Source organism: Fistularia commersonii, chromosome 2, assembly GCF_037954325.1.
Source record: "Fistularia commersonii isolate RoL2024-O1a breed Wild chromosome 2, RoL_Fcom_v1.0, whole genome shotgun sequence".
Taxonomy (NCBI): domain Eukaryota; kingdom Metazoa; phylum Chordata; class Actinopteri; order Syngnathiformes; family Fistulariidae; genus Fistularia; species Fistularia commersonii.
Window position 1 is genome coordinate 24,306,667 of NC_141285.1, and position 23,512 is coordinate 24,330,178.

Sequence of the window (23,512 nt, forward strand, 5' to 3'; positions counted from 1 at the left end):
GTATGTTAGACTGGTGCAGGACATGTATGCTAGTTGTGAGACAGTAGTGCAGTGTCCTGTAGAGGTAACAGAGATGTTCATGGTGGAGGTGGGACTCCACCAGGGATCAGCTCTGAGCCCCTTCTTGTTTACAGTGGTGATGGACAGGCTGACAGATGAGGTTAGACAGGAACCTCCATGGACCATGATGTTTGCGGATGACATTGTGATCTGTAGTGAGAGCAGAAAACATGTTGAGGAAAATCTAGAGAGGTGGAGGTATGCTCCAGGGAGTGGAGATCAAGAAGTTGGAGGATTTCAGGTACAATGGGTCAACAGTCCAGAGCAACGGAGGGCGTGGAAAAGAGGTGAAGAGACAGGTTCAAGCAGGTTGGAATGGTTGGAGAAAAGTGTCAGGGGTACGAAGAGATAGAAGACTTTCAGCCAGAATGAAAGGAAAGGTGTACAAGACAGTGGTGAGACCAGCGATGATGTTTGGACTAGAAACTGTTACAATGACCAAAAGACAGCAGGCAGAACTAGAGGTTGCAGAGATGAAGATGTTGAGGTTCTCTTTGGGAGTGACCAGGATGGAGAGGATCAGGAATGAGTCTATCCGAGGAACAGCACATGTTAGATGTTTTGGAGAGAAGGTCAGAGAAGCCAGACTGAGATGGTTGGGTCATGTACAGAGGAGGGAGAGTGGATATATTGGTAGACGGATGCTGGAATTGGAGCTGCCAGGCAGGAGGTCTCGAGGAAGACCAAAGAGAAGATTTATGGACATCGTGAGAGAAGATATGAAGGTAGTTGGTGTGAGAGAGGAGGATGCAGAGAACAGGGTTAGATGGAGAAAGTTGAGTCGCGGTGGCGACCTCTGAAGGGAAAAGCCGCAGGAAGAAGATCTTCTCCAGAAGAGAACTTTCACCACATAAGCCTTTTAGGGAGTACCACTTTTGCTTTTTTCCACAGCATAAATAGAAATATTATTTGCCTGTTTACATCTTATAAACAGGCAGTTTTATTGATCGTCTCCTTGCTTGATATCCAGCTGGGAATGCTTGATGAATCCGGTTCCCCCGGTGTGACATCCTGTCACTTCCCCAGGGTTGTCAGACGGTGACTGATCTCTTTCCTCACGCAACCAGCTGTGCAAAATTGTTAGAGACTCGGGCTCTTCCGCTTCACGCCGGCAGGTTTGTTTACGTTGAGGTTCTCTGAATTCTACACCGTTTTGAGGTGTGAAATCTGAATGGATCACGATGGAACGAGTTGAGGGACGGGGTCGCTTGTCATCAACGGCACAGAAAAAAAAAGCCTTGCATCTTGTCGTTTTCCAGGAAATTAGGCTCCAGCCGGTCGAAACATTCCTTTTATTACCGACGCAGACGGAGCCACTTTGGTCTCATGATTACGAAGCTAGGTATGTGCAGCTCGGACGTTGACCAATTAGCCACAGGGCTAAACATTTCATCAATTGTCGTTGAGTCCATTCCCCCTCCGTTGAACCAAGTGGCCTCATCCGGTCTGTTATCACGGGAGTCCAAACTGTGGCACTTTCCCGTCGGTCCACAGCGGCCTGGACAGTGATTTCCTCTTAACACTAACTGTTTGGGTCGAACACAAGCGGCCAGATATTTCCCCGTGGATTCGGCCGATACCAGATTGAACCGGCGACCCGTTACTGCCCGTCTCTACCTCCAAGTCTGACAGTGTCTCGTCTTAAAACACCGGAGACCCATCACATCCGCCAGAATCAGGTTTGCCTCCTTAAATCCCTCAAATTTTGGGTCATTAAAGACTAAAACGCCTGGAGGTGATTGATAGGTGACCAGTTTGATGTTTCTGAGTGGCAAAATTTCGCATCTTGCAGGCCACCGAAGGTTCGCACAGCAAAAAGATCGGTATTCTGCACCTTCACTAGATCCTGTGAGAATTTAATCTCACGTAACTCAATGGTTAGTCAACTTAATTTCTCGAATCTCTGCTTGTGCAGATGTTCGCTCTTTCCCAGAGCGAGGTGTTGCACGATCCGGATCGATCCGTTTCTGTTTTCGGTCGGCGTCTCCTGCCTGTTGCACTGACAGGAGTCCCGGTTCATGAAGCCTCACCTTCAGCACCACAAGGGTTTGTTCTCATAATAATTTTCACTGATGTGAACGGAGGCAGAGCAGCAGCAGGTCAGCAGATAATCAACATAATGACTCTCCATCAGTGCTGACCTAAAGACCCATATATCCTGTGTGTGTGTGTGTGTGTGTGTGTGTGTGTGTGTGTGTGCGCGCGCACACGTCCTGCCTTTATAAACATGTCCACCTGTGTTAATCTGCTCCACTTGCATCCTCTTGTGTCAGCAGCTGAATCGCAGACATCTTGTGAATCAATACCTTTGATAAACTATTTCATGTTTTTCTTTTTTTTCGTCTCCCTTCCTCGGGGATGCAGATTTTTTTAATCGCTGGGAGTCAAGGCCTGGACGCCAACCCCAAGCTATAAACTTTGGAGCTGCAGTCGCCTGAAGGATACCTGGATCCTGAAGAAACAGAAGAGCCTTCTGCCAGAGATCGACCCGATCCGGCGGCACGTTCCTGACTTCTACTCGGTTCCAGGACGAGATCTTTGACCCACCCAACACTCGGACCTGACCTTCCTCTTCCCGGGTCCACTTTAGGTAAATCCATTTTATATATACACTGCTCAAAAAAATAAAGGGAACACTCAAAAAACACATCCTTAGATCTAAATGAATGAAATATTCTTATGAAATACTTTGTTCTTTACACAGTTGAATGTGCTGACAACAAAATCACACAAAAATGATCAATGGAAATCAATTGTATCAACCAACCATGGAGGTCTGGATTAGGAATCACACTCAAAATTAAAGTGTAAAAACAAACTCCAGGCTGATCCAACTTTGATGTAATGTCCTTAAAACAAGTCAAAATGAATCTGTGTTGCTTCCTGAGTGGACACTATGATTTCACACAAGTGTGATTGACTTGGAGTTACATTGTGTTGTTCAAGTGTTCCCTTTATTTTTTTGAGCAGTATATTTTAAATCCGTCGATGCGCAGATGTTGTCCGCTCAGGCCGATGGTGTGCGGCCATAGATTTTTACCCTCGGTGGAAATGTATTTCGAGATCAAGCGGAAGATCTCGGACATTCAGGTCACAAAATGCGACCAAATGGTATGGATTTATCTGTAAAAGCAGCGTAGTGTTGGTGAAGTAGCGCCTCCCCTACGTTTTTCAGCTTTTCCCGGTTCAGGAATCGGGCCGGTTTGACGCCGATCGGGGTGTAACGAGTTTCCGAAAAACAGAATTCATATGTAGGGGTTTGAAGTAACAGCGCGAAGGTCTTAAAAGCACGGACCGGAGTTTGCGATGCGGTTGTAAAGGGATCATGATGAGCCTTGGAGATAAATAATCAAACCTTGAGATCAATAGTCAAACTCCCATGTGAAGAGGCTGAGTGGCCGTCTCTTTGTTCTCTGAAGATCCGTACGCGCCGGCGTTGATCGATAGATTTCAGTCGGCCCGGAGAACAAAACAAGGCCGCCGCTATAATTCAGGCGTGATGAGATAAAAGCATGTAAATCCGCCTCTGCGTCTTTCCCGATCTAACCTGATTTATTTTACAAAGGCTTCGGTAAGAATGCACTCAGACCGAATGGATATATTTTATAACCTCTTGAAGGAGAATGTGGGTCCGAAGGGGTTCAGTTCAGTCTGCAGACGTGTTGGTGATTGCCTTTAACTCCGTGCACCGCTTTTTTTAATGCTTCGCTTGAATGGAAGGCTTTTCTTTGGTTAAAAAATAGTGAAACATCTTTTATTTGGTGCAGAACTCAAAGGCTAACAATTTCATACGTTGACAATTTCCAACTCCATTGTGTTGAGCGAGCGGTTTCATCCGGGTGACCAGATCTCCTTGTCTTCTTGGAAAACAATTTTGAACTTAAACCAAAGTTTTGCCTTTCCCTTGAAAACACCGGCCAGCTGATATGTTCTTCTTTGAATTATTTGATTTCTTTCTCGAATCTCCCGATTTATTCTGATTGAAAAGGAAATGTTCTTACCGTAATGAATGAAACGTCACAGTTTTGTCCTGAGATTTTCTTATCTGCCCGGAAGAAGCGAGTGTCGCACACGACTTTCAACCTGTGAAATCCAGAAAGTCGAAAATCCGAGGCTAATTTGTTTTTTGGCTTCGGAAAAAGAAAGTGTAATTTTACTTCCCGCCATTTGCCCTCCGTAGCAGCCGGCGGCTTCCGAGGATGGACACAGTAATTTAAACCGCCGCGGAGCAAATATTGATAATTGAAAAGTTTGAGAGTGGGACTATTGGAAAAGTTCACCTGGATTCCTCGCTCCTCGCCGGTTTGTCGCCCATCAGAGCCGCTTTTACGTCCGTCACCTTCATTTTCTCCCGAGAAGTTCCCCGAAACTCCTCGGGGCCGGTCTTATCCACCCACGTGGCCTTACCCGTTCCACATCTCGTCTTTTTTAATTTTCATCCCCCGCTCCTTTCTTCTCCTCCGATTAACTGGAAACAGATGGGAGCGCCGATGAAAGGGGGAAAAAGCGTCTAAGGTAAACTTTATTAGACGGCTGTAAACGGGTTTTCTTCAAGGCGTTCGGGCCGCATTCGCCGGCTTGAACTGTCCTGAAACGATCCCGGGAGGAATTTAAACCCAAGTGCGCGAGATCCTGACGCTCTCGGGAAAGTCTTCAGCCTCAGGTTCTTCACAGTGTGAGGATGCGGTTGTTGTTGTTGTTGTTGTTGTTGTTTTTTCGAGAACAAACCCAGCCATCTGGAGGAAATAGAAAGACCCGAAGCGACCTTCGATTCAACCATCTCCCAACCGCGCGTTACATCTCACGACGTTGCACGAAAGATGTAAATGGATAAAACAGACTAACCTGATCCACATTTCCTCGTGTAATCCAAGCGTTCTTCTGGATCCGTCCACAGCTCGGTGCCAATCGCCGGCAGCCGTCCTACCAGTGTGCACACATCCAACAATTGCGTTTCAGCCGGTTTCCCGCGGTTTAATTGTTTGTGTTGTTCAACTTCTAGTATCTGTAGTCTTCATTCTCTCCCCATCTCTGTCTGGGTTCTCTCCAGGTTCCTTGGTTCTCTTCAAGTTCTCTGTCTTTGTCCGACACTCCAAAAAACAGGAAATAGGTTGACTGAAAGCTCCAACTTGCCTGTGGTCCTGTGATTGACAGACAACAGGTGCAGATTTAACCCAGATGGTTCCTCTTGGATATTTGGTGACATTACAACTTTGGCCACTAGAGAGCAGGAAAGTTGGGCTTCCAAAGAGCAGCACCGTCACCTGGTTCAAGGTCTTGACTGGTCCTTGCTGCCACACTCGGGCAAATACCAGTAAACGGACCCCGGCACGCTCGGTACCTGACCCTTGACCTCTCCGGTGACTTTCCCTGACCGTCCAGCAGTGCGATGCCAGGCTGGATGTTCTCTGAGAGACTCCGGGTCGGCCTCAGACCATCAATTCACAGACGCGGGTCTGCAAATCCACGGCGAACGCTTCTTAGACGGCATGTAGGGACGGTGAAACGGCATTTCACTCCCTGGGTCTAATGTTCCATCGGCTTACGAGGTGAAAGCACAGGGGGGCCGTAGAGGGAGAGGCTCGGAAAGGCAGATGGGGTTCTCAGCCTCGGGTCTACTATCGGCACTTCTGAGATGAACGCAATCCAAAATGTCGGTGGCTCGGGGTGCTGTTCTTTTGACGCCGCGCAGAAGGAATCTCATTTTCGCGTCATCCTTCGATAAGCTTTGAAAGACTTTCCGCTGTGGATTTTTAAACACTCCAAGATTAAAATCATCCGCGAGGGACGGGGGGGGGTGACGATGGGGGTTCCATTTGATTGTATAATTTCATTTATTTGGTCTGATAACATTCGAAAAATGGAAAAGAGCTGCGGGATGGAATTATTCATTGATTCCAGCTCCGGCTCCGGAGATCCGGCTCCACCGACCCAAACCAGATGTCCCGCCATGTCGGGCATCTGGCGACACGTAGCAAAACCTTCACAGGGTCAGCTAGGATCTACTTCTGCATCTGAAGAAGCCCTACGCTGTAGCAGCAGCCACAGCAAGGTCGAAAGCCCCGGGTTCTTGATGCTCCATGGGACACCAAGGGTCCAGGATCTTCTGGTTTGGAAGGGCACGGCTTCACCACAGGCAGGGATACATCTCCTCTGTTGGACTACTCTGTTATCTGCAAGAGCTCACTTCATTGAAAAGGACCGACGTCTAAAAGCTCTGAAAGTGTTTCGCCGCAGCCTCTTCTGCCTCCGTTTGGCCATCGTCTTTTTATTCAACTCACGTCTGAATATCAGCCCGCGGGGTTTTTAATTTGCCTTTTACGGCGCACTGAGCTTCACCGGAAGCTTCCTCCCGACACGTTAAGGATGACTTGCTAATTACTCTCGGATATAAACCGAGCGTATGTTTAGAAATCAGATTAAATCCCATCTTCCGCAAAGATGAGGGCGGACGAGCTCACCGAGGTACAACTTGCAACATCTGAAAAGCTTTATTTCTTAATTGGACGGCTCCGCAATCATGGATCCTCTTCAAACACAAATAGGATTTCAATTACAATGAATTGAAATCAGCTAAACATTACATTAAAATATACCAAGACTCCAACAGGGTTTGCTTGGTTTCAAGAGGAAGCATGTCGCCCTTTTCCCCGTTTCCTGCAGGTTTACGTGAGAACCTGCGAGACCACGAGCCGCTGAGCTAAAATCCTTTATGGCCCTCGCGGTCCGACACGAGTGTCCGGAGGAGGGACGAGTTTCAAACCCCAGATGGTTTCAGCGAGACGGTGAAAAAGGAGAAAGCTCTGAATTAGCAGGGATATTTAGATGGACCCGAGAAGCCTTACTCAACAACACTCGGACCAGGAATATTCAGTTCCAAGGCGACCGCCCCTCATCCCCTGAGCCACGACAACCCCCAAAAAAATACCCAAAAAGAAAGGCACCTTGAAGGGATCCAACCCGGGTCCCTCTGAGGAAGCTCACAACTTCACCAATGTGGATTTGGATTTTGATACGCACCTGTGTTTTGCAGTGAAAGGCGTTTTTGTGTTTGTTAAGAATCAGAATCAACAGGAACATCTGCAGGTTTTATGTGTGTAAACTCACAATTCCACCGCGTGGATGCACGCAAAAGGTTGGAGCCGCACATCTCTGCAGGGAAAATCGGAAAATCGTGCATCCGCCGGCAGAAAACCAACGAGTGGTTCAAAATCCCTCACTTCTGTGTCTTGTCTCTCTCTCCTCTGAAATAAACCTCACAGCCCCCCCGTCCATCCACGCCCACGCCCACGCCCACGCCTGCGCAGCGAGCGAGGAGGAGGAGGATGGACGGTGCGCGTCTGCGTTCCGCCCGGCAGAGTCTGATTGCGTGCGGCGAGCGAGAGTCCAACTGCACGGAGAGCGTGTCGCGGACCGCGGCGTCTGCGTGGAGCTCCAGCGGGGCCGCCGTGGACGCCCGGCGGCTGGCGGAGCTGCAGCCCACCGGCCCCTCCGCCCCCACGGTGAGTGCAAACTTTACCCCCCTCCACGGGCGCGTCGGCGGAACCGCGAAAGTTGAGATGGGATTATAATCCGGAGGACGTGCGTTGGGAACCTTATCGTGGATTAGGATTAAGGAGTGAAGTATTTCAGATTAAACATGCTTTCTTTTTCTTGCTTGAAAGTGACATCCACCTTTTATTTCACATTTCCCAGTTGAGTTTGTGGTGATTTAGGTGATTTACTCCCAGGCGTCTCCTTTGCTGTAGGAGTACACACACACACACACACACACACACACTCCTTTTCACCCGTGACACACGTCCAATTGGCATTTCCACGTCATGAGCCGAGTTGAAGGTGCGGTCTGTGGCGTGACGACAGTTGGCGCGGTGAAATCGAAACGCTTCGATTCGTCCAGACCGTCATTTGTTCGTCCCCGAGCATCTGAAAGGTCGGGGGTTACCGATGGCAGCGGTCGGTGTGTGTCAGTGCACGTTCTGCCAACACTTCTTCCAACTCCATTTTGCTCGACGACTCCCCCGTCTTACGTCCTCCAAGATTCTTCTGAAAACGGGTATAAACTCCGATACTCCGCAAAGCTTTCCTTTGGAAAAGGAGTAAATGTCACGCGGCAGGAATATTATTATCCTGGCAGATATTAGCAATAAAGTAAGAAATAAATTACGCTTTAACAAGCGGAGACACAGGACGGCCTCGGTCACATCCTCCCTTCTTTGATTTAGCCGTTCGGCGTGTAAACACAGTCGAATTCTGGCATTTAGGTTTCAAATATCAGAGCAGGAGAGCCTTGAGGTGATGTGATCTCATTTAAATATTTAAGCAAAACTGGGCGGAGCGCTTTTCGACCTTCCACTCGACTGGGTGGACAAACGTGTGTGTGTGTGTGTGTGAGATGCTGTAGGCCGGACCAGGTGATCGGCGTGCCGCTGACGTGTTCGGAAAACATAACGGCGTCGATCCTGGGAGCGTCCAATCACACGCCTGCAGATGTATTGATGGAACGCAGGGCACGGGGGCGTTCAGAAAAGGCTTCCAACCGCCAGTTGTTTCAGCCTCGTGCCAACTTTCCACCGGCTGGTTCAGATGAGTGTGATCTGATGCTGCATGATGAGAATCCAGCGTGTGTGTGCGTGTGTGTGTGTGTGTGTGTGTGTGTGTGTTTCCTCGCTCAGATGATGATAAAGGCTGAGTGCGGACGGGTAAATCGCCCTCCTTCCTCTGCTTCTTTTGTGTGTCGGTTCTCCCAAGATCACAACGGGATGTGATTCTCGCCACGGCGGCAGTTTGGCGCCTCTGAGTTCCGAGACTCTCGAAACTGTAACCCGGCTTGTTTTTATTTCCCTAAATATCTGTCGCTGTTATAATAGCGTTTGCTTCCCCTCCTGTGAACGCGACGCGGAGGTCCGGCACCGACAGCAGCCTCTGCTGGGAAAAGAGGTCATTTCACGATTCTCCGCAATTCACCGCGATGGCACGTGGAGCTCATCAGCTCCTTCTTACTTTATCTCAATCATCTAATGCAGGGGTGGGCAGTGCCTACATGTCTTATTTAATTTTTATGCGCGGGCCAACTGATTATCATGTCAGTTGAAAAAAATTTAAAAATTTGAAATTTGAATATTTACATTTTTTTGGTATTTTATTTCAGCTTTAAAATCCTTAGTGCTCATATAAATGTACCGGCATTATTTTGTATGTTATCATCCATACAAAATTAAACAAAAGGAAAAAATAAATTCAATTATTGATTGAAAAAACTCAAAGAAAATAGTTTGGCGGGCCGGATTAAAAAGCAAAACGGGCCAGATTTGGTCCGTAAAATGCCCAGGTCTGATCTAATGGCTGCGCTGCCAGACTCTGTTGATATTTAAACCACAAAATCACTGTGATGATATCCTTATAGTCGGACAAAACGTTGACGTACTCCAGCAATATTTGATTTTGATATTTTTGCTCAAGGGCTCTTTGGCTTGGACCTTGGATCGGTCGAGATAAAAGTGAAATGTACAAAATGCACCGACCAAACATGTAGCCGATCCATGGCGGTGAGCGGTTGTGCACACGCGTGCTTTGGCTCGGACGAGTTTCTCTGCAAGTTGGGTCTGAAATCAAGAACTGGTTTGGTCAAACAGACTGAACCTACACTCAGTTTTGGGTTTCCTTTCGACTGCCACAAGCCTCTTTTTCCCTGTAAGACAAAATCACAACTTTTCCTTGGTGTCCAAACTGTGTCCCGGACCCTCGTCCCCACCGGCCTCCCGCTTCACCGTCGTTATTGGCCGTCATCGGCCACATTATCGTCCGTCTTCGTTTCTGGCTATCGGCCGGAACGGCAAGTTTATCTTTGGACCGCCTGGCAGTTTGAGCTGTTTGCGAAAGAACAACAGAGAGCGAGTGTTTGGTCAGTGTTTGGTCAGTGTTGGCCTCGCAGCGCCCGTGTCAATGTCACGTCCCGGCTGCAACACGCCGCCCGCGACAGATCCGCATCGGGACACTTTTGGTCTTTCAGATCATCCGAAGCGGCCGTTAAAGGTATGCGTTTTGGTGCGTTCCGCTGAAAACGAAGCGAGCCTCCTCCGCAAAAGGTGAAGTCTCCGTTTTATCTGCCTTCTTTGACGCCGGAACACCGACGTCTCGGAGATAATGCGGTTGATGCGCCCGCGGGAGGCTGATGAGTGTGAAACCGACGTGCGCGTCAGATCAGTCCGCTGCTTTAACCCCTCGCTGCAGATTCCATCTTAACATGACACAAGAACTGGCATTTTCTTTTTTTCTTGTAATTTCAGCAGCGTCTTTGACAGACGCTTGCAGGGGAAACAATGTCAAACGTTGAATGTCATGCAAGACACCGGAGAGCCACCTGTCCAGGAGGTCGTGTTCGCCTGAAAATACGTTTTCAGTTAAGCTGAATCCGAATGCAAACCCGCCCCTGGGATTCTTACGTCAGCAGTCCAGTTGCTCTTTTTCGAGCTTGAGCGCAAGTTACCGATAAAATCCCTGGAGATTCCCGAGACTCCTGGACTTCTGTCAGTCAAATGTGGTAACCTTTCAGTCGGGTTATTGTTGATGAAAGCGCACATTGCAAATCACATTCTTAAGTGCGCAAATTGGTGTTAGATTAGACACCAATCCAAAGGTCTTGGAACATCTCATTTACATAAATTACTAAACGCTGTATAGTTTGAGCCGATCTCATTTATTACCAAGACGACTTTGCTGTAGCTCGAACAAGCTCCGCGTTCTGGAGGATTTAACTTAGCAAGGTCACATCACCTCCAGATCACACGTTAATCTCTCAGGTGTGTTTGTCTGTTTGCGGGAGTAAATCTCCCTCGATTGAAGGGATCGTCAACGGGACTGGAAACGGTTTCGTTTCGCGCGTCTCCCGAAACCGAGGCCGTTTTTAGCTCATCCTCCCTTTTGCTGTGTCTGCGAAAAAAGAAAATAATCCGGAAAGCGAATCCAATAACAGTCCGACTTCCTCCGGCGAGCGGATCTTGGACCCGCAGAGCCCCTCCACCCCGACATCGCTTGCATGTCACATGTCACGGCGGCGGAATCCCACGTCTCCCCTCCCGCTTCTTCAATCTCCCGGCTGTCAGACGGCGATATGAGCCGACGGATAGAGGCGTCAATCACTGAGCCGTTTCCTCATAAATAACGCCCAGACCATGGGTGCAGATAAGGGACGGCGTTCATCGCTTTGTTTACGCTTTTTGAAACACGTTCTTATCTGATGACAACATGAATGGGTTTTTCAGCATCCCTGTCTTCAGTCCAAAAAACATCTGTAGGTGTGGATGAAAGCGTAAAGAGCTGCATGTCGCTATATGAGGGCGAATGGCTGGATGTCTCGGCTTTGACCTCGCCTTCCTTCCGGCTAAAGCAGGGATCGGCTCCATCCTCACCTAATGTTGTCCGAGATTCGTATTGGCGGTGTCCTTTGAGAACGCTCGAGCCCAGCTTGATTCGAACTGGTTTATTTTCACGGTGACTCATCGAGCGGTGGTCCCCAACCTTTTTATCACCGCGGATCGATCAATGCTTGACAATCATACCGTGGACTGGGGGTACACACCTAGAGTGTTTATATTGCGACTATAATGATAATAAACGTGGATCCGCTGCGTACTTGTATGCAATTTTATTAGCGGTTTCCTCGTAACATCGCCCCAAACAACACAACGTGGGTATAATGACGGCTTCATTGCCTTTTTGCCGCATGTTATGCAGAGCGGCTTGGTTTTATGGGAATCACCTGTTTGATAAATCCACATTTCAAGTGGAACTCCTGGTATTGTCTGTTAAAATCTTACTTTTTCTTGGAAGTTGTCGGCTCTTCCTCTGTCTCTTCACCAGACCCTTTCCCCTTTGAAAAGAAACTTTCCGGCCGACGTCTGTTTTTTACTCAATTTCCTTGCTCGTGGGTTACATTTTTGCGCCCAGGTGAATCAGATGTAACCAAGAGATGACGGTCATTTTTCAAAATAAAAGATTTCTCACCGTAGAGAAGTGACATTGAGGCCCTTTTAACCTTCACGCTCATGCAGGTAGCCCCTCCATACGTGTGAGGGAGTGAGAGCGAGTGTGCACGGCGGCTGTGCCCACACTCTGTATCGAATTAGCGCGAACGTCGAGGCTGAAGCAGAACTCAGGAAATCACCAGCAGATGAAAAAACACTATATAAGGGAAGGAGAACCAAACTGAATGAAAACACAAACCTGGGGATGAAAAGATCAGGTGGAGGGAGAAGAAAAAGTGTGGTTCATATACATCATCTCTAATACATCTTGCTTGCGCACACACACACACACACACACGAGGATGTAAACTCCCTCGGGGTCAAACTCAGGGCTGCTTTTATATTGTGGAATAATCTGCCGTCCACCTCCTAGGCGAGGGCTCTCTCTCTCTCTAGCGGGATTACTTATTATTTACTGCGGGCAGGTGGGCCGGTTTATTACAGGTGGACTAGTTTCCAGCGGCAACGTCTCATGTTGGACAGAGTTGGACCAAAAGAACCCTCTTGAGAAAATCCGGTGCGAAACAAAAGAAAACGGGAAGTAAAGGGAAAATATTCCGACTCGTTGTTGTTGCAATACCGGCGTCGGCCACTAGAGGGCGCTCCAAAAATGTTCTCCTGTTTGCCTCCTGGGCTCGTTCCAGTCCCCAATAGCTAGTTTCCGGTTGGAGAACAGCTGGTCGGAATCGCCGCGGTCCGATTTCACGTTGCTGCCTCTCAGCCTGGGGAGAAGATCGGGACGTCGCCCCCGAGATGAGGACGTCCCGCCGAGCCCCGAGCTCAAGACTTCAGGACCACACACTCCTTCCTGGACTCCGGCGTACGTAAAGACGTGTTTCGACGGGGAGCTCCGGAGGCATTTGCGACGCTTCTCCTCCCTTGCTTGAGGTGTCATCCGACCTCAGCGGAGACGGTTTATCCTTGAAGCTCCTTCGCCCCTAATGGCCGCAGCTCCAGCGGCTCTTTCCAGCACCGAGCCGTGACAGCAGTTACATCTCCACTTTCCTGACAGCAGGTCAAAGTTCACCTCTGTCTTTTTGTTTTCCCCGATGAGACTCGTCTGACACCTTAATGGCCGCGGTGTTGGCGGTACGCCGGGGGGGGGGGGGGCGGAGCCTAGAAAGAGGCGCCGGATCAGGGGAGCAGAGGTTAATTTTTAATGCCTCTACTTGGAAGTGAGGATGCTGGAGAAGTTCTCAAAGTGGGAGCAGGGGGTTCCCGATGGTCCTCAGAGGTGAAACCAAGAAATGACGGCGGCCGACGACCCTTGGCCGTATTTGACCAATCAAAACCCAGGAAGGGGTTAAATCTGGTGACTATAAACCATCAGCCGTGGCCGGCGCAGGACATCTGCGAACACCTCCATAGTCCCAACTACAAAAAAGGAATTGTCCTGCCGGAGTCGGAGGTGTTTGGACGTCAGAGCCACTGGACCAAAGAGGACGTGGGAACAAGTCAAAAGGAAATGTTAAGCCTCTCTTCAAACTGATAATCTGTAAATAATCCACTCTTAACTCAACCTGGATCTCTCAAACACCAAAGAACTCGCCGTGGTTTATTTACACTTCTCTCTGAGGAAAGAAAGGATGGATCGGCTTCAGAAAAACATAAAAGGCTCGTAATCCAGATAACCGTTGCGGGTTTGATCCCCGCCGGGGGGAAAATTCCTCCGTGGAGCACAGAAACAGTCGAATCAGCTGATGTTCCTCACATTTTGACCTCCATTCAGGAGTCTGGCGTCGGTTTCCTCTCCCGTGGAGATCAGGACTCATTCAGACGCCCAAACAGCGGAGCAGGGTTTTCAGGGTTCATTCCCGATTCACCTCAACCGGCGGCTTGTTTTTGGCCAGCCGCGATCCAGGGAAGCAAAACTACATCCCCGCATACCGGCGGCGTTACATAACAGGAGGGAACGGGGGACATGGACGACCACTGGAAACCAAGGAGACGAGTCAGCGGAAGGTTCGGGACGGCCGAGTCGGAAAAACGGCGTTTGGCGGAGAAATGGCGGTCATGTGACGCGGCGGCTCGGTCAGCTGTGGGGGAAACTTTCAAGGCTGACTGATGAAAGGAGGAAGAAAAACCGTCCGGATGGGAACCGTATGTGGACGGGGGGGACCGAACCCCGGATCAGCCTTATCTCCAGACGTCTGGCGGAAAAAAGAGGAATCAAACCGATAAAAAGAGATATTATTCTAGGCGGCAATAGACGAGGTCTGGTGGAAGTTTGTCTTGAAACAATTCAAATTCAACCGAGTCGTGAACCTAAACATCTAAACATCTAAACATCTGGAGGGGACATCCATAACTCTAAATCCGTAAAACTAGATTCTTTTTCTTTCCAAACCCGTCCGACGAGGAACAATTACAAAAAATAAGATAATAATATTATTATCTTAACAAAGAATTATATACAGGACTGTCTCAGAAAATTAAAATATTGTGAAAAACAAAAATGTCATCCATTCTGGACTCGTTACAAATCAACTGAAATATTGCGAGCCTTTTAATATTTTGATATTGCTGATTATGGCTTATATCTTAAGAAAGCTCAAAAATCCTATATCAAACTATTCGGATATCATGATTTTTTTTTTTTTTTTTTAAATGCATTACAGAAGATAAAGAACTTTTCACAATATTCTAATGTTCTGAGACAGTTCTGTACAAAAATGCCACTTTGCAAAATCCCCCCCTAAATATAAATGCACTATTAAATGAAATGTCACTATTATACAAATCAATACAAAGTTAAAAATACCCATGCCAAAAAGTTTTGTACAACTAGATCAGACTCTAATCACTATAGACACCTGTGTCCCTTTACTCATTTACTTTTTTTTTTTTGATATTATCCTATATTTTAGCCGGATAAATATACCTTTATAAACATATAGGAGGTGTGAATATATTCGTTCTCTGGGTTCTGCTGGTCGTCTCCTTCCAAACGTTCCCTGTGATACATAAAGCGTGGGTTAGCATTTACGCTAAGCTATTTTTCATTGCTTTAATTAAACCGTTGATTGACGCGTTGTTTACCTTCCTAATTTTCTTTACATATTTCAGTTTTTTCGCAATAAGATGATGAAGCGTGACGGTGGCCGTGGGATTATTAACATCTTACATCACACGCGGCGTTAAAAGCGGCGGGCATCTTCCCGTTGTGTACACTCCACTCAATTTAGAAACACATGATTTCAGCCATGTCGAGCTTATGATTCGGATTTTCTTTTTAGATTTTCCTCACAGTTTGACTTTGTTTGATCCTGTAATAAATTGACCGTGTGTCTGTGTGTGTGTGTGTGTTGTGTGTGAGAGAGAGAGAGAGAGAGTCCACGTAGGATGTGAAACCATTAGTGTTTGTTTGTGTGTGTTTTTTGGATTAAGTGTGTTTTGGATGGCAGGCTGCCGCATGTTTCAGGCCGGTCTCATCCAGGCGGCGTTAATTCAGCAAATTAAAAAGCCTATTGGTTTGGCCTGCGATGGTTGAAATGTCTGTTACACCTTGGAGACATCGCCTTTACCTTTTGTGGGGAAACAAAGCGACCGCTATTAAGGAACTGGCTGGTTACCATGGCGATCCCTCAGGATGAATGAATAAACCTTTGTAAAATACGACGGCGGAGGAAAAACATCAATCGGTGTTTCTGATAGAAACACTTTTGTTTGCAGCTCAAAGGGGGCGTGTTTGAGTTCGATTAACAGCTGATGGAGCGGCGTGGCGGGACCTTATTGATCACCACGAACCTGGACGCCGTCTCATTGATTGATTGACAAACGGTGTGTGTGTGTTTGATTGACAGCGGTGGGAGAAGCTCGTCTGTGTTTAATCGCAAGCAAACGGGGGTTCGGTGTTTGGAGCTGATTGACGATGAGGGTGGAGACGGTACTGGACCAGAGATGCGACCTCGCAGAAGGTCCACCGGCGTTTTTTAGTCAGCCTTGCATGGCCGCCTTCGTCTAACTCACGGCTCCTCAATTATTTTCTATTCCACTCTCTGCTGCAACCATATATTGTATAATTTATCTATAAAACTGTTCTATGAACACCTCTGCACATTATTGTATCCTTGTTAACGAAAAGAAAAAAAGAAAGAAAAATAGATCCCCTTTATTAACATTGATTTTTAGTCTGTAACAGAAAATATTTAAATTCCGTCTTTTAACACTAAAGATTTTTTAACCGACTCAACCATTTCATTTTGGAAAATAAAACAAATAATATCAATAAATAATAATAATAAATTCAAATTGATCAGCAACATTAAATCAGGATAACAATATACTTTAACCTGCAAAATAAAAATGATTAAAACAATTTGTTTGGATTTCTTTTCCGTAGTGTATTTATTTATTTTCTTTTTATTATTATTTTTATCATTTTACTTTTTTTTTTTTTTTTTTTTTTTAAGAAACAAATCCTAAAACACTTTAAGTCTGTCCTGAGGTTAGAAAAGAGATGTATCTCAGCGTAGCTTCAATTAAGATAAGATAAGATAAGATAAGATAAGATAAGATAAGATAAGATAAGAACAACTTTATTTATCCCGAAGGAAATTGTTGTGCCAGAGTTTCAAGCGAAACATAACAATAATAGATAATAGTAGCTCATCCTCTCACCATGTTTAAGACCATTCCTCCAACGTCCAAACAGAAGTCGTGGCGTTTTAGGTTGGACGTTGTGACGTTCCTCCGTCAAAACCAGGGAAGCAGATACTCATCAGGAAATACGTCAGCCAATCAGGAGGCTCGGCGGTGACCGACACCTCCAGTTATCAAAGACTGACATTTAAACCTGCTCCGACAATTTAATTGAACAGAAAAGAATTAAACGCCCCCGAGTGCAGGATGATTCATGAGATACACTGTGCAGTTCCACACAGAACACACACACACATACACACACATGTTGGCGTGCTACGTGACGTGAATGAAAACGCAAGACGAGGAAAGAGGATTTAAAGGGGAATTTAAACCGAGGAACCCCGGATAATTTCTCCTTCCGTATTTGTGAAAACGTCCGAACGTGGGAGGAAAATAGAAATCTACGGACGGGAAAAAGATCTTTTCGTCTTTTCCTCGGCTGAAGTTTTTGCCAGAGATCGAGGGGACGGACATGAATCAGGAGCCGCGATCGTCCGTCATCATCAAGAGGTCTGTCAGGTCTATTCTCAGAGCTCCTGAAGGTCCCGCTCTGCCGCGACGGCGCCGTCGTCGTTTAAATTTAGATCCCGGACCGACCGGAACCGGCGGCGTTACCGGCGGGTCGCTGTCAAATACCATGAATCAGCGGCGAGGCCCCGCCCTCTGGAGGCCGCCGGAGGCTGACGGGATGGGGATCGACACATCACGCTGTTTTTTTCTTGAAATATATTTCCCGTCCGGGCCCCTCGCCCGTCCCGTCATTCAGCTGTCGCCTCGACAGATGCCGGCGCCGCTGACGGGACTTCGGCGACGGCGAGCAAACGTCCTGACCGCGGATTTGAGGTTGTTTACTTTCTCAAAGAGGCGGGAGACAAAGACGCCCGGCAGAGAAGAGGACCGACGTTTTCCTCCAAAGTGCGACCCGGGTCATCGTCGCCCGCCGGCGGAAGGTCGCGGGAAAACGAGAATCCGAAGCACCGAAAACCCCAGCTGGCAAAGTCAACCTGAGAGGAGGTCCTTCCTGCCGACTCTCCGTCCGACATGTCGTGATCACGCCTCAGATAATCTGAAAATGAGGAGAAGATCCACTGTGAGGCCTCGCCATCGCTATAATAATGCTAAACATCCATCTGCAGATGATCTCCTCCTGACTGACGTGTGATTTCCGTCCGCCGGCCTGACATTTACGGACGTGGGCCGCTCCAAATATCACCGTAAAGCCAACCTTTACGTTAGCGCCTGCGTCTGAGCCTGCAGGAGAAAGGAGGACATGATGTTCGGGGGTGTCGGAGGCCGTAATGACGCAAGGAGGGACTCAGACACGAGTAATTACTCCGGCAGATCTCCGGGGTCGGCTGCATATGGAAAAGGTACACGCTGGAATTGTCTTACATAATTAAAGTCGTAAATTAGCCCTTTTTTATTTATTTTTTAATCCGGGCTCTCGGAGGATTATCATGGTCTGAGCCGCGCACAGCTGTTAGCGCTCATTAGCGAGCGACAGGAAGCTCGGGAAATAATACACGTTTAGAGTCGTGTCTTGCAAACACGCACGCGCGCTCAAAGCCGAAACAAACAAAAATGTCGAAAATGAATTTTAAAAATCGTAAAAAAAACGACAGGAAGTAACACCCTGCAGGGACAGCCCTCCAAAATAAAACAAGTGCGTCATCATGCATATTTTATTTTATTTTATTTTGTTTATTTCAATTTTATTTTATTTTATTTTTTTATTTTTTAATTTTATTTTTTTTTCTGCAAAGTGACTGTTTGTATGCAGATGTTTGCAATATGTTTGATCTATGCAATGTGTATTAAGTTGCTTGACACCCTAATTTCAGGGTCCATAAAGTATCTCTACTACCCATTCGCATACTCAAAAAATTTAGAAAAATAGAGAGAAAATAGAGTAACAACTATAAGAATAAATAGATAAATATAAAGAAGCAAAAAAAAATGAAAAGTGGGAAAAAAAGGGTACAATGCATGCTTATGGTGTAGATTTTTTGGTTTTGTTTTTTGCACGGAACATGCGCGAACACAGCACAGAGCAGGAAATAGGAATTGCAGTGAACAAACCCTCCAGAGACACCGTGGAAAAATATTTAACAGGGATAATAAGAAAGGGGATGAGAGATGGAGATAATGAGAAAAACCAAAGTTACCCGGAAGCTAAGACGAGGAAATATAACGAAGCGCATGAAGCGCTTGGTTTCACCGTAAAGAAAGACACTTTTGATTAAAAAAAAAACAAAAACAAAATCAACACAAGTTGTTCTATTCGTTTTTATTTTGTAGGTTAAAGTATATGCTGATATATTTGAATTTATTATTATTATTTATTGATTTTATTTTTATTTTTATTTTTCAGTATGAAATGGTTGAATCAAAAAATGTTATTGTTAAAATAAGGATTTCGTTTTTTTCAGGCAAATTGATGCACTTTAAATCTTATCTACGAAGTTATTCTTTGTTGCAAGTTGAGCTATATGTCTTTCTTTTTCTTTTCTTTATTATTAATAAGGATACAGTGTTTTGCAGAGGTGTATCTACAACAATTTTATAGACAAATGATATTATTTATAGTTGCAGTGGAGAGTTTGGGGCGCAAAATGTTCCTTTTTTCCTCCTGTGGCCGTAACAGAAAATAAGATGGTGTTGTCTGCAAATTTGCTGAAAAGGAGGAGATCAACCCAAAAAAGTGTCCTTCAGTGTGGCAGCGCTTCTTGGAACGGATCAGTGTGAAATTACCTGCCGCCGGGTTTCCATGGCGACCCACGACCTGGTCACAATGGAGCCTCGTCGATAATGAGTGACCTTTGGGGATCATTCAGTTTAATGGTTTATTATTTATTATTGTATCCTTCATACAATTTATGATATTTAATTAAATCTTTTTTTTCTTATTTAAAAACAAATTTAAAAATTTCTCCATATTAACTCTTATTTTTTTGTGAATTTTCCCTACTTATTTATTTTCTATTTTATAATTCTTTTCCTTCGGAATTTATTTTGCACGACGAAAAAGCTTTCCGTCAGAGAGAAATCATCACGTGCACTTCCCTCCGTGACCAACGTGCACGCCCAGGTCGCAACCTCAGCGGCTTGTCGGACGACCTTCTCGCAACGTCCTTGAAGGCAACGTGGTTTCACGTCAGCGGACCTTCAGACGTTTGCAAGAAAAACAATCCACAAGAAAAGACCTAAATATGACTTGAAACCATTTTTAAATCTTGATAAATAAGAGTTCAGCGGACGGAAGGAGCCTCCTGGGTTTTCCAGAATTCTTGAAGACACTTTGGAGAAGAAGATCTTGAGTCAAACCCGGCCAATTCACACACACACACACACACGCCGCCCAGGATCTATAATCATCGATCAGTAACCAATTATTAGAAAGCAGAACACGTGGTTTTCAAAAACGAGTAGCCGTGGATGGAGGAGGGGGTTGGAAGTCACATGACCTTCTCAGTGACTTGAAAAAGATGGCGTGTGAAGAAGAACACGGATGGAGGATAAACCCGTGGCGTGTCCCGGCTGGCGTGTCGTGGCCGCGGGCCTTTCCACCGCTCGATGCTGGAAAATGTTTGGCCGGAAACGGACGCAGTGACATCCTGACCTCCCCGACGCTGAATGGGTGCAGAAGGAGGTCAGAGGCGGGAGAACGTGCTGGAGTGGAGAGGGTTCGAGCTGTGATGCACACACACACACACACACACACACACACATAGATAGACACACACACAACACTGGTCCATCCACCCGTGAGATCGCACTTGCGGTAAAAAGCGAACTGACAAGATGGAAGACCATCTCTATAATGACAGTTTGGGCGTGAACACACACACACACACACACACACACACACACACACACACACACACACACACACACACATACACACAGGCGCTCACACACACACAGGCCAAATGACGTTCCCGTCTCACTGCTCCTTTCTCCTGGTCACTGCTCTGGGTCCTCTGCTGTGTGAGTAATAGATTACATTACTAAGTGTTAGAGTACAGGATCTTCTCTCAGAGAACTCCTCACACCCTCTGAACACGCGTGTTTTTATTCAACTCCAACATTAAATGGATCTTCAGAAGTTGTTTCTGGGCTCTCTGGAGGTCTTCATGCAACTGAAGGTCTTCTTGCAGCTGGAGGTCTTCATGAAGCTGGAGATCTTCATGCAGCTTGAGGTCTTCATGCAGCTTGAGGTCTTCTTGCAGCTTGAGGTCTTCTTGCTGTAAGACGGTCTTCTTGCAGCCTGAGGTCTTCCTTCTGCTTGAGGTCTTCTTGTTGCCTGAGGTCCTCCTACTGTTGAAGGTCTTCTTGCAGCTGGAGGTCTTCTTAAAGCCTTAGGTCCTCCTACTGCTGGAGGTTTTCATGCAGCTGGAGGTCTTCATGCAGCTGGAGGTCTTCTCACAGCCTGAGGTCTTCCTACTGCTGGAGGTCTTCATACAGCTGGAGGTCTTCTTGCAGCTGGAGATCTTCTTGCAGCCTGAGGTCTTCCTGCAGCTGGAGGTCTTCATGTGGCTGGAGGTCTTCTTACTGCTGGAGGTCTTCTTACAGCCTGAGGTCCTCCTACTGTTGAAGGTCTTCTTGCAGCTGGAGGTCTTCTTACAGCTGGAGATCTTCATGCAGCTGGTGGTCTTAATGCAGCTGAAGGTCTTCTTGCAGCCTGAGGTCTTTCTACTGCTGGAGGCCTTCCTGCAGCTGGAGGTCTTCCTGCAGCTGGAGGTCTTCTCACAGCCTGAGGTCTTCTAGCAGCCTTAGGTCTTCTTGCAGCCTGAGGTCTTCCTACTGCTTGAGGTCTTCCTGCAGCCGGAGGTCTTCCTACTGCTGGAGGTCTTCATACAGCTGGAGGTCATCTTGCAGCTGTAGATCTTCTTGCAGCCGGAGGTGTTGCTCCCCTCCTGCTGATCCATCTGACGTTGAGCGCAGCAGTGCAGCCGTGTGTTGAGCAGGAACCCGGCGCTGGCCGGCGAGGCCGCGGAGACATCAAGCTGCAGGAAGTGTCGCAGGAAGTGTCTCTCGGCCGAGCGCGGAACGCATCCGCTTGTTTGTCGGCTTCCATCATCGTCACGGAGACGCGTCCGGTTCGGGCGCCACATTTGCTCCGGCTTTCCGGTTCACCGCAGGAGACTTAACTGATGTGCATCAAGATAGCGCCCGCTCTGAACCGCCGCCTTGCGTCCGGCCCCGAGGTCGCCGACGCAGCGGCGGAAAATGCATCTTCATTCCAGACGTCACTCCAGAGGAGGGACGGGTCCTTTCGCCATACATCATTGGTCAAATGAAATGTCCGTCTTCATTCATCTCCCTGAGAGCGCTGACGGAGCGCGTCCGGGGCGCGGCGGGTTAATTAGGAGGACTGATGACCGCCGCCGCGCCAAGACATTCATCTCCACAGGAATTAATGAAGATCCAACTCGGCTTATAAACGATGTCGTTCGGGGTCGGGATGGCGGGATGAAGCGGGTTCAGTGAACGTCGCTTTTCCCCCACGGCTTCCAGGGGGGTGGAGGAACGCGCAAAGGAACATCCGCGTACGAAAAACATCGCCGTCTCTCCGCGCCGTCTGGTTAGCGAGCTACGCGCTAGCGGTCGGCGTGCTCCGGAGTGACGTGTGATCCGGTGTGTGTCCCGCAGGTGGCGATGGCGGCGGAGGCCCCGCACCCGTTCCCCACCGTGGACGTCCCCGACCACGCACACTACACCATCGGATCCGTCATCCTCGGGATCGGCATCACCGGCGTGGTCGGAAACTTCCTGGTCATCTACGCCTTCAGCAGGTAGCAGCACGTCACATGATCTGGACGGCCAATCGGCATCATCCTCACCTGATGGGGTCACGTTGGTTAGAGATGCAAGTGTGTTTGTGTGTGTGTGTGTGTGTGTGTGTGTATGTACATATATATATGTGTGTGCATGCGTGTGAGTCTGCGTGTCAAGTGTCTGTGTGTATCAGTTTGTGAGTGTGTGTGCTTGTGTGTGTCTGCATACATGTGTACATGTGTATGTATGTGTGGCTGTGTGTCTTTGCATGTGTGTGTGTGTGTGTGTGTGCCTGTGTGTGTCTGTGCATATATGTGTGTGTGCATGTGTGGGAGTCTGCATATCTGTCTGTGTGTGTCAGTTTGTGAGTGTGTGTCTGTGCATACATGTGTAGGTGCGTATGTATGTGTGGCTATGTGTCTTTGCATGTGTGTGTGTGCCTTTGTGTGTCTGTGCATATATGTGTGTGTGCATGTGTGTGCGTGCGTGTGTGTGTGTGTGTGCATGTGTGTGTGTCTATGCAAGTGTGTTTGTGTGTGTGTGTGTGTGTCTGTGTGAGTGTGTGTTTCTGTGCATATGTCTGTATCTGAGTCTGTGTGTATCTGTATTTGAGTATGCGTATGAGTGTATCTCGTGCATGTGTGTCTGTGCATGTGTGATTGTGTGTGTGTCTATGTGTCTGTATGTGATAGTGTGTGTTTGTGGGTGCGTATGAGTGTGTCTGTGCATGTGAGTGTGTGTCTGTGTGTGTGTGTGTGTCTGTGTGTGTGTGTGCATAAGTGTGTGTGTGTGTCCACGCAAGTGTGTTTGTGTGTGTGTGCGTGTTTGTCTGTGCATATATATGTGTGTGCATGCGTGTGAGTCCGCGTATTAAGTGTCTGTGTGTGTCAGTTTGTGAGTGTGTGTGCTTGTGTGTGTCTGTGCATACATGTGTGTATGCGTGGCTGTGTCTGTGCATGTCTGTGTGTGTGTGTCTGTGCATATATGTGTGTTTGCATGTGTGT

At 47.3% G+C, this 23,512-nt stretch overlaps 1 protein-coding gene across 3 annotated transcripts in view; it reads left to right on the forward strand.

The window, feature by feature from the left end:
- The first annotated feature begins 2,518 nt into the window (after positions 1–2,518).
- The window catches only part of opn4a (opsin 4a (melanopsin)), a 30,941-nt gene continuing 9,947 nt past the window's right edge, over positions 2,519–23,512 (forward strand). The window contains exons 1-3 of one of the 3 annotated variants that reach the window (XM_086174181.1): positions 2,524–2,650; positions 7,323–7,562; positions 22,383–22,525. In XM_086174181.1, the coding sequence (XP_086030307.1) occupies positions 7,386–7,562; positions 22,383–22,525 (320 nt within the window). In that variant the 5' untranslated portion in view covers positions 2,524–2,650; positions 7,323–7,385. Of the gene's footprint in view, positions 2,651–7,322; positions 7,563–22,245; positions 22,280–22,382; positions 22,526–23,512 lie in introns of those variants that run through there. The other 2 variants (XM_086174189.1, XM_086174196.1) reach the window with 2 other exon arrangements.